General features: G+C 44.4%; 1 protein-coding gene across 1 annotated transcript in view; it reads left to right on the top strand.

The window, feature by feature from the left end:
* The window catches only part of GPR153 (G protein-coupled receptor 153), a 561,014-nt gene that overhangs the window by 448,923 nt on the left and 99,666 nt on the right, over positions 1 to 12,425 (top strand). The window contains exon 5 of the mRNA XM_085608887.1: positions 11,071 to 11,260. Coding sequence (XP_085465013.1) covers positions 11,071 to 11,260 — 190 coding nt within the window. The remainder of the gene's footprint in view (positions 1 to 11,070; positions 11,261 to 12,425) is intronic.

Below are 12,425 nucleotides of genomic sequence, written 5' to 3'. Positions count from 1 at the left end.
ACAACCTATGTGCTGTCAACACGCCTCCCCGGCGATGGTACTCACCGAGTAGCTCCTTGAAACGGAAGGCCTCAGAGAATGAACGGGACTCGATGACTGCGGACAGCGGACCCTCTGGACATCGGGATTTCGAAAACCTGGTGGGCCTCTGTATACCTCGGATCTTGCTCTCTCAGCTAGGCTCTGGTCGGGATACTTCGCACTTCTCACCGCCTCGTCTGGGTTGATCGCAGCCTCAGTCGCCCCCGCTTGACCGGAGGGAGCTTACAGGAAATCCTGCTGGTACGCGTTTATGGTCCGTCCAGCTGTGGCAGGAGACCGGGCCTGCAACGCACCGCCGGCGCGTGAGATGAGAAAGTGTCCCTGTTCGGGCGCCATTATGTGGTAAATATTCTTTTTACCTTGACTGAATTTCATGCGGAATCTAAAATAAAGTAAAATAGCTCAGAATAACAAGAGGCAGAATCCGTGGTATAAGAGATTTTCTGAATGGGCTTTATTCCAAAATGGCCGACTCGAGTGGCGGCCTTCAGGTTCCGTCACCACGAGGGTTCAGGAAGTGAAGTACAATACTTTATTGACAAGAAGTAACTTTTATAGTTCATACATTACAATGAAATGAATGCAAAAGGCGTAACAATTGATAAGAGAGATGACATAGTGGTACGTAATCGAAACTAGGCGTAATAAGGAGCAGAAAGAAACATGATTGGCTCTGATTATCATGCATAGGTGGATCTATAAGATAATACTTAACATAGATGCGCGCGCAGCAGCATGACGTGTGATTGACGTGCAACTAGGGGGTGAAGGGGACTTGACATTTAGCTCTACATGTGGAGACGAGAAGTCTGGGGGGTCAAGTCAACCTAATCCCAAATCATATCTAACATCCTATGTTTAGAGAACTATGTTATCCACAAGAAAAGACTCTCGGACAGAATCTATTCTATACTGACTGTGTGTGCGTGTACAAGCGTCTAAGTGTCTATATGAGATGCGAGGGGCAGAAAACTTTCCATGGCAACAGGGCTATGAATTACTTGCAGGAGGACGGAAAGGCCGAGTCCTTTGCTTGTGAGCTTAGAGGAAATGTTTACCTAAATCACTGGACAGGAATGCATCGGCCGAAGAGCAAAGTAGATAATTCGAAGGTGAAATACAGCTTCTTGGCAGGCAGGCAAAACTGGCCGAGGCAGGCACCGTTAGCTGCACAGGGAGTAGGACAAAGTTCATGGATACAGATGCGAGTTCAAGCTGAAGCTGTCAGAGACAGAGAGCAGGGAAAGGCTTTAAGGACAGGATCGGGCCTACTTGCCTGAACTGTAAAAATGGAGTAACTTAGCCATATAAAGTCGGTGGCCTTTCATACTTAGGAATCGAATATCCAGCCCATTGATGGCGGATCTGACAGAGAACATGTTGACGGTGGACGCACATATGTTTGCGTTTTGGAAACTGGAACTGGAGGGAACATACATGTACTTGTGACATGCACATAGAACCGTTGGGGTCCAAGATAGGGGACATAATTGATCAGGAAAATCCACACTTCCACAATCCTTGGAATCTAAGATCGAAAAGGTTACCATCGATCTCACTCATCTGCATGCTGACCATCGGAAACTAACGGACCGCACAACCGCCCTGGAGTCCGCGATTGCAGACATTAAACCGCAGGTGGCCCAGGCAGATAAACAAGTACAAGATTTGCTCGCCCGAGTGGAGTTTCTGGAGGACAGAGCCGAGGACGCGGAAGGACGGGCGCGTCGCAACAAAGTGCGAATAGTAGGTGTGCCGGAACGCTGGGAAGGAAAGGAGCCCACCATGCACATGGAAAAATGGCTCTGAAGCCTGCTGCCGGAGGGAACACTATCGCCTCACTTTGTCATAGAACGTGCACATAGAGTTCTGGCAAGACCTCCCCCCACGGGAGCGAATCCTCGGCCAATGCTCCTACGACTTCTCAACTATCGAGACCGTGACTCAATCCTACAAGAAACCAGAAAGCTACAAGACATTCAAATAGATAATCACGAAATAATGTTTTTCCCGGACTATTCCATCCAGGTGCAGAGGCAGAGGTTTTCATTCATGGCAGTGAAAAAACGTCTTCGGCAACACAACCTGAAATACTCCCTGCTTTTTCCGGCACGCTTGTGGGTCGTGGCAAATGACAAGACACATTTCTTTGCCACATCAGAAGAAGCGGAGGACTGGCTGGACACCTTCACTGCTGTGGGGGCCTCGTGATGCCCCTGTGACGACGGCCCCATCGGGACTGAGGGGCCCCTTCCGCCGCCGCCGGAGAGAGCGTAGGCCAGAGAGGGTCCGGGCGCCGCCCTCGCCTCCGGTGGGACCACATACAGATTTGATTCTTAGCGGACAACGAGATGCCCTGCAGGCGGTAGCGGAGATCAGCGGTTCTTTGGTGACCGAGGACGCATCCAGCTCCGGCCAGCGTGACCTGTCCAGTGATGATGAGAGAATATATGGCCTACAGGACTCACAGGAATCGACTGAGCAGCCGGACGTTACCCCGCAGACAGCCGATACAATTATATAAATATTGTACAATTTACTCCTATTCTGGACTGCGAACTGAGGTATTGTACTCTCTACATGGGGGTATGCAGTCGCACACGGTATAGTCATATGTAATAGTCCTGAGGTGACTTTGAATATTGCATGCGATGGTGGGTGGTGTCGCGCTGGGGGCGGAGGAGGACGGGAACTGATCTTGGGTTTGATTGCGGCTGGGCAGACACCAACACCCAACGTCGGCCTGGTGGGTAATTCTGAGCCGGGATACAAAGTTTGCTTTTATTATATTGTATTATGCCTGAAGGCGGGGAGCCTCTGAAACACGGGCCACATATTCCGTAAGTCAACGGAACGAGAGACGTAGCGCATCCCCCCTAGATTGGTTGCTACTGTTATCTCCATTAGGAGTTTGGGCGATTGCTGGTTGCATCATCGTCCTTTTGGCATTCTCTTTGGTTTATTATTCAGTTTTGGTTTTATTATGAGATATCCTTTACTGTGTGCTGTTCACACACATTGCATGATGCCTTGGGTTATTGAGCCTGGGGGCTGGTACGTTGCTGGGTCCTTCACTCTGCATAAGTTTGTCGCACTGCCGCGAATGAGATGCTACTCAACACATTATAAGAACTATGGCTACACTTAAAATCGGTACTTGGAATGTGCGGGGAATGCATACACCGTCACGTAGATACCAGATATACTTGTACCTCAAACGACATCACATACAGATAGCTCTTTTGCAAGAGACACATGTGGCCAAGTCAGAAATCCAACGATTACACCGCCGCTGGCGCGGTCAACTATATGCCACGGGGTATTCAGCCTACGCGCGAGGTGCACTAATCTGGGTACGCCCAGGGGTCCCACTTAAGATCACACAAACATTAGGAGACACAGAAGGCAGATATGTAGTGATCAGGGGCTCATTAGATGGCCGACAGGTGGTAATTGCATCAATATACGCTCCCAACACGGACCAGGCTATTTTCTTTGACGATATGTCGCGCGTCCTGGCGCCATGGCATGATATTCCTATGCTCTTGGGGGGGGATTACAATTGTGTACTGGACGTCTTATTGGACCGCTCCTTTCCACCCCTTCCAGGTACAAATGCGCATGTAGCCATGAAGGCATTACACAGCTGGGCAAGGCAGTGGCATCTTAAGGACGTCTGGAGACACCGGAACGCCCATGACAGGGTGTATTCCTATTACTCTGGTGCTCATACGTTGCATGTCCGGTTAGACCGCTGCATGCTCTCAGAAGGGTTGCTCCCACATGTATCTACAGTATACTATTTGGGCAGGATACATTCAGATCACAACCCGCATGTATTGGAATTATCCTGGGAGTGCGCCCGACTGCCAATTCCTGCCTGGCGATTGCAGCCGGATGTATTATTGGACGCACCTTTCAGGAGTCTCCTAGCCGCCAATATTGCACAATATTTTGAGGCGAACACAGGCACAGCTGCAACACCTCAGGTTGAATGGGATGCATTTAAGGTAGTGGTCAGGGGCGATTGCCTAGGCATGCAAGCGGGTATGCGGAGACAATTAGAGACTGAACCTACACACCTTGAAATTCAGCTGCTCCAATGACAGGTGGTTTGTTTTTGTTTTTGTTTGTTGGTTCTAGTGATTGAAAATTGCTCGAAGGAATCGAAGAGACCCAGAATTCCTGAGAAGATACAAGTGCCGAGGTTTGGTGCCTAATAATTGTAGTAGCCATGACATAGTGTCCTGTTTGATGCACAGGGGATACTTCATAGATGTTCTCTCCCGTATATAGGAGCTTCCAACTGACGTGTGGGACCGGAGTATAAATCGACCTTGTAATTCACGAGACCAGGTTGCCTCATTAGAACCCACAGGTATTTTGGCCCCCACACGGGCCAGGACCCGTTTATCTTAGGTCTCCACGGTGATGCCTTTCACTACAGTCGGAGGTGGTATACAGAAGGGGTACAGGACCCCGCGTGTGTTTCACATCTTCTGGTTGGGGTCTGTGGCGTCTTGAACCATGTCTTTCATGTTGCTTCAGTTTTAAGTGCATGTTTTTCTTCATGCATAAGTGCGCGTTTTGAGCATTCACTGTGACACTTATTAAGCATATAAGTAGGATTCTTCATCTACTAGCCTGCATGATTTATGTTTTGTTTCTTATTTTATTTATGTCTTTATAAATGGCTTGGAGGTTATGTTCACGCATCCCCGTTGATTCTCCTCTTCTAACAGCACTGTCTGGGCAAATAAGGGATAGAACACAGCGCAAATAGACAAAAAGTACAATATAGGTTTTTAAAGTTCACTTTAGCGTTATTATTTTTGTAGATCATATCCCTGTCCTGAGGAAGCCATAACGAAAGTAGAAGGCTGAAACGCGAACGCGTCGACACCTTGACAAAGGAGGAGTCCACTGTATTGTGGAATAAATACATAAATTGTATTGGCATTACAAAATAAGAGGAAATACTATATCTGTGTATTGCTGATAGGACTACCCCCGGTTGTAGCACTACGCAATGTTAAGTGCACACATGTTTGATGGAATGAGCTAATAGGGAAAGGATTTTTGATTGAATTACTTTGTATATGAGTTTGTATATATGTGCTGTAGTGTAAATATAAATTGTTTCGTTTTAGATGTATTGACTAAACTGTGTTACATTATGTGTTTGGATGTTCACCGATAGATATTTGTGCCTGTATTATAATCATTTAATTTTGTCAGAAGAAATTGATTTTTTGCCGAGGTAATTAATAAACACTTGTGCAGAAAGTAAACATGATCTATCCCTCTATACCATTTGTATATATACCGTAGATGTTCCCTTGCCCAGGTATAGGAGGGTCATTTGGGCAAACCCCTAATTATTTTGATTGTAGTTCCAAAGCGAGGGGGAGGCACTAGGAGGAGACGATAGGTCCTTGATGCAAATAAGAGGCGAACACTCCAGATTGCTGGACTGGCTTCGCAATCTGAATTATGCAGCACACTCAGCGCGCTCCCATAGTGCGAGAGACAAACCGGGCAAGCTGATGTCGTGACTGATAAGACAGGAGGCAACTACCTCACCCGCGACGTCTATACGAACCATGCACGGTGACTTAGTACATTCCCAAAGAGATATACATGAAGCCTTTGTAGAACATTACTCCGCGAAATACAAGTCTTGCCTCCTAGCTACAGATGCGGACATACGAGAATTTCTCTCCACCCTGACGCTTCCGCAATTGACAGACCATCAGCAGGAGGAATTGGGTGCTCCTTTGCTATCGGACGAACTGCGCGATAGTATTTTCTCCCTCTCAAATGGTAAATCTCCGGGTCCGGATGGACTGCCGGCTGAATTTTATAAAGCCTACTCGGACATATTAATTCCCGGAACTATTGCGTATATACTCAGCGGCCCTAGAGGACTCGTCCCTCACGCTCACGCAAAATGAGGCAATGCTGGTCTTCCTCTTGAAGCCCGGTAGGGACCCCGAAATCCTTGGTTCTTATCATCCACTGGCCCTATTGAACACAGACTATAAAATACTTGCCTCCGTCCTAGCCAAACGAATAACCCCGTTTATCCCAGCCATAGTCCACACTGATCAAAACGGCTTTGTCCCAACCAGAAGCACCTCTCTTAATATACGCAGATCATTCAGAGTTCAGAAGGATGCAACGGGGACTGGCCACGGTCAGGCTGCTTAGTGCTGGATTTAGGAAAAGCCTTTGATTAATTGGAATGACCCTATCTAGCGGCAGTGCTACGTAAATATGAACTAGGGGACGGGTACCTCCAACTGGTGCAATTACTATACCAGCGACCCGTGGTACGGGTTCACACAGGTAAACTCATATCTGACGCGATCAGGGTCAGGATTGGCATTAGGCAGGGATGCCCTTTATCACAGCTACTTTTCTCTCTTGCCATGGAACCGTTGGCAGCTACGCTCCGGGAGAGCGGCACAGATGATGGTTTGCATACGGTGTCTCTATATGCGGATGATTTGCTGATATATGTACGAGACTTGCATGCTATACCACTGGCCATATCTGAGATATTCCGTAACTTCGAGGCGGTGTCCGGCCTTAGGGTAAATTGGGCTAAATCGGGAGCCTATCCTTTTCACGAGAGTGTAGCCACGACGGACATAGTTGTTAATGGGACTATGCTTGCTTGGTACCCGACCACGTTCAGATACCTCGGCATATATATTTACAGGTCACTGGTGGACACACTGGAGGGTAACCTGGTATGAGCTGTCTCCTCCATAAGGGCGCAGATCCAATTCTGGAAGACACTGCCGCTAAATGTCATGGGCCGTATCACCCTAACCAAGATGATAATACTGCCGAGGCTGCTGTATTACTTTGCAAACCTCCCAGTGTATGTTCCGGTGCGAATGTTTAGGGAGCTAGAGGGATTAATACGGGGTCTAATCTGGAATGCGGGACGGCCCAGGATAGCATTGTAGAAGGTATATGCACCGCCGGAGAATGGGGGCTTAGCAGTTCCTCATTTAGAGGCAAGAACATAACGGACACTGCCACTGCATCATCGTCATGGACACAGACTCAGATCTATAGTTTATTTCATCCATTGGCGAAACTTCCCCGTCCGACACAGATACATATAGAATTAGCCCATAGATGCTATCGACGCACAAAAGACGTCATTCCCTACGCCCCAATACTCCCACTTACTGGGACACCTAGAGGCAGGGATACTGTAACAGACACGGTACAAACGCCCTGGACCACTGCAGGAGTGGAGACACTAGGAGAATTATTCGAGGATGGTGCTCTGCTGCCTTTTGCAGCCTTGTCGGCGGATACAGGATTGCCCTTGGGCCAGTTCCTCCTGCATGCAGCCATCATACGAACACTGACACTAACGTGGGGAGATTTGACTACTGAGCCGCCGATGCATCAGCTTATACAATATCTGTATGTGATGGGGGAGGGGTCGCTTGTGGTTCACTGGCTGGTGCAGGCCCTACTCACGCATGTATTAAAACCACCACAACGACTCCGTACGCGCTGGACTGAAGACAGGGGAAGGCCCTGGACTGACAAAGAATGGGAATGTATCTTAGCTAGTGCCACAAACATACCACGCAACTCACGATTTAAACTCATACAGACATTCATACTACATAGAGCGTATCTGTAGCCAGACAAGATAAATAACGATTTTAACGTTACTACCTCTGATTGCCCAAGATGCCATTGCATAGGGGCTGACCTGCTACATATGTTGGCACAAAGTAACGGAAACACAAGCAGCACTGGCACCGAGATACTGAACACGTGGGAGGTCTGCATATTGGGACTCTACAAACGATCAAAAGAAAACAAAGTGAGATCTAGGTTCCAAGACTTAGGCCTAATAACCGCTAAACGATTGATAACCAAGAGATGGAAACATAAAGACCCTCCAGAGGCACCCCATTGGTTGAAATCCCTAGAGGTCTGGACGCAGGCGGAGAGCATTATTCTGCATCGGGAGGAAACGGCAGGGCTGCGCAAATTCCCCATCGCGCAGGCCTGGGATGAACTTCTAAAAACCCTCATACAAGCTAATACTATGCCACATACACCTCCTACGCAGCAGGCGGAGGTGGATGCCTAACAAGTAGTCTGGGTAAGAATGGGCGGGCTGTGCATGCAAGACGTCTAAGTCACAGCTGTCAAGTTCAGTAATGACCCCACATTCCATCACGGTGATCCATAGACAAAACTCCAGATACACGACACCTCATTGCCTGTATGCCCTCACACAACACAGGAAGAGCATCTCATACCCGCCATGCACACATGACTCTTGCACAACCCTACTCGGAAGGTGCAAAACCCGGCATATACACGCTCTGTTAGATAATTGATTTCTCTCATTCTCTTTTTATTTATTTATTTATTTATTATTTTTATATACATTTATCTTCCTTTCGTTAGTTGTGGTTCAAATGTTATAAACAAAGATATCTTGTAATGCATTGAGATGGTAACTGTTTATCGCCCATGCACCAATGTTTACTGTGATTTTAAAACAGCATTACGTATGAATCACGCACCCCTAAAATAACTGACGTCACTGTACATGGTTCATTGTCATTATGGGGACACATAAGAGGTAGATGGACCCTGCCCCCCTGATAGGAGGTGACAGTCCGAATGAGATGCAGACTCCCACACCAATCGGTACATTTATGTTAACTCTTGCGCCACAGACGTTTCCTGTGCCATGGCTGTTAGATGGCAAATGCTTGGAACAATATTAATAATGGCATAGCGAAAATGATTCTGTTACAGCATAAAGAAAAGAGGGGGAAAAACACAGGGGGAAAAAGTGGAAAATGTAACACTGTTTGCTTGGCTGTATTAGGAAAATTGAAAAATGTAATAAAGATATTTAAAAAAGAAAAAATGAACATGATACGAACAGCAAGCCCTCTTGAGATGACTGGTATGTCTTTGTCTTCCATTGGCATGGCATTGAAGTTAAATTACATTTGCTCCCAATAGGTCAATAATGGGTTTTAAGTATGTATTAAAGACTGGTTGAAACATCAGGAGTACTGCAGTATTCCACATGGAACAGCAGTGGCAGCAGATGTGAATGTCCCCAATAAGATCTATGCTTTATCTGCATCCTTTTATCTTTCAGAAAAGATTAGAACAACATCAAAGCTGAATTAGAGATTGTGGCAACTAAAATAGGACATTCTAGCATCACTGCATGGTTCACACTGTCAGATGCTACACAGATTTAACACAACCAAAAGAGACCTATATTTCACTGCCACCATTTTCCTGGTTTTAAAAAGGTCAGGCTAACTCTGCAAAGGCAGGGAGCTTGTTAAATGATCAATGATCCATACTGGACTATTTGGAAAAGAGGGGTCATGAAAGCTCAGTTTGAAGAACTTTCAAGCTCAGGGTCTGAGAAATATTTGGCTATTACGCTCTGTCCTACATTTCATAAAGGTTCTTCAGTTAAACTTTGGTTTACCCTTCATCCAACGGTAAATGAGGCAGCTAAAAACATTGTATTTCACTGCCCACTGTACACTGACATTTCAAATATGCACTTGAAAAAAGCATTGAAAGACAAAAAATACATTATAGGTGATTTCACCCTATAAAGAGGTGATGAAAATGTAAATAAATGGCTGCTGAAATGGATCTGCATGAAAGGACTATTAGTTATTTATTATTTACTACAGGGAGTAATTAAATCAGTTTAATTTGTTTATACATGTCTTGCTATTTTCTATATAGATTGTCATATTGCTGCTTTGCCAAATATCTGAGTAACTCTACTAAATAGCATGAACCCTAAAAAGTGCAGGCTTCAGCACTTTTGGCAGAGGTCGATCAGTCATGGGGAAGGCTCTGCACTCGGGGTGAAATCTCTACTTTGAGGAATCTCATTCCAGAGATTCCATCAGTGCGGAGGCTCCCCCATGACTGCGGGGCCTCTGCCATGAATGCGGAAGCCCTTTCTGAATCAGGCCCTAAGTCTATCAAGTGGTCTAGTCATAGACACCAATTGCTTGGTTAAATCCAACCTTACACCCAATAGGGGTTGTGGTGAAACACCATTTCAGCTTTGCCCCTGCCATGGGAGAATGTGGGATTTTACTCATCAAGGGGATAATTAGAACTTACAAGCAGTCAACAAATGTTGACCAACTGGGTAGAAGTATACAACTGTTTGAAGGCTGACTATCTATTACTTTCATCTTTCACTTTTGTGCCAGTTCTTGTGCTTACCATTCATGGTAGCAGTGTAGAAGAAGTGTAATATTGGAACATTGTTGACTGTGGATTATTTCAGAATGTTTTCTTTTCAATAGGAGTCAGCATAATGTTATTGTGAAGTTCAATGTGTAGCCACAATTTCTACATATGTTCATGTATTTGTTACATGATCAAGACAATGACAGTGGGGTTATCCCAATCTCATAATCACATACACCTGTGTGTCCAAAGGCAGTCTGGCAGTCTCTATGCAGATAGATTGGTTTGTGGGATAGAAGATTAAACACTGCACAGATAATATATTACTACAACTAGAGTGAATTGTTGAAAATCTGAAAATGAAAAGTGCTGGGTCTTTCTCACTGAATGACAACACACTGGGTAACATGTAGAGATGTCCTCACTTATCATTCAAACTCTGTATAAACATTATCAGGCATATTGATTAACAATACTAAACTCAATCTATTCATTAAATGCAGCCATGATTTTTTTCCCCAATTCTTGGTCTGTTGTACTTTAAATGACCATATGTCTATTCACATCTCAAGTTATGCCCTACACCATCTTACTAGCTACTGAAACAAACTTCAATGAGCGAAAACCTTGTTAGTGGTAATGATGATATTCGGCTGTTGGCGTGTAAGGCACATTTGCTTTTATAAGTGACACACATTAATTCAATTAAAATTTCAGAAATGTCACGTAGATAATATATCTTCATATTAATTCTAAACATATATATTTGTTTTATATCCCTAGGTTGTGAGCTTTGCTAGCTTGAAGTTTGATACATCTTATGACTGGATGGTCTTGTGCGTTCTCTGGTGCTCAGTAGTGCAGACACTTCTCCTGCCCATGTTACTTTGTACCTGTGATCGCTACAGAGCTGATATAAAGACGGTGTGGGAGAAGTGTGTAGCCATCATGTCCAATGACGATGCAGATGATGGTAAGTGATTTTAAGTGCAGATCTGTTAAGGGAATAAACTTAGTATAATCAGAGCTAAGCTTATAAGAGTGAAGTGGTTAATAACTTTGCATATGTTCCTTACGCATCTGTGGATTTTCCTTTTGTTTCATTTAAAGGATTATATTCAAAACATTTTAACAATGATGTCTTGCACTGTCATAGCAAACAATTGATTATCAAGAATATAGCCTTCTTTAAGAGACATGTCTTTTTCAGAGTCAGTCAACAAAACACTCACAGCTTCCTCACAATATTTAATGTTTTTTCTAAATATAGTAGAGGAAAGGAAGGAAAGCATGAAGTAGTGTTGTGATAAGCATGACACCCAACATAATAGGGGGAATCATTTGTTCTCACTGTGTTTAAATTCTAAATAATAACAATATAAATATGTTTTAAAAGCTCTACAGTATGTTATCCCAATGATTGTTTGGCAGATTATCAACTATAAAAATATTGTGATACAAAAATACCATAGTACTTATGTGGTAGATTTCAGAACTTATAATGGTAGGCACAAAAATATCAACAATAAAAAATATCATTAACCCTTTCGATGCGCATGACGGAGCGGTTCCGTCATGCGCATCGGTCGCACTGTGCGTATGACGGACCCGCTCCGTCACGGCCCACGGTACAATCACTATTTGTTTGGTTGTTGGGTTTATCGGGGGAATGGCTGGATAGTATAATACAAAATATTATTCTATGCTTAACTTATATTGAAGTATATTAACAATCTTTTTTATATGTGGAATTGTTCATTAATTATATTTTGCAGGGCTATATATATATATATGTCATCTATGTAAACAACCATCTATTCCTTGGTACTAGGTCTGTGTTATATAACATGGGAAAATGTAAGCTGTTACAGAATATTTAATATTAATAAGATGTTTGTGAGGAAATAGCTGTGGGCTTAATTTCCACAGTCCAACCTTTGTAAATAAATGGATTATTTTTTAGTAGCCCAGAGCAGCACAGAGACTCTTGACGAAAATATGCGCAGTCTCATATTTAACAGCATAACCAAACAAGAAGGCAGTTAAGAAATAAAGAACTTAATGGCTCAGACCAGGCTTCTATGAAAAGATAATAATGTAGTCAAACTAAAAAAATGGTTAAAAGGAGAGAAGCCTTG

This window comes from Triturus cristatus, chromosome 1_2, assembly GCF_964204655.1.
Source record: "Triturus cristatus chromosome 1_2, aTriCri1.1, whole genome shotgun sequence".
NCBI classification, from domain to species: domain Eukaryota; kingdom Metazoa; phylum Chordata; class Amphibia; order Caudata; family Salamandridae; genus Triturus; species Triturus cristatus.
Note: the sequence above shows the minus strand (reverse complement) of the source record. Positions and strands in the feature narration are given on the sequence as shown.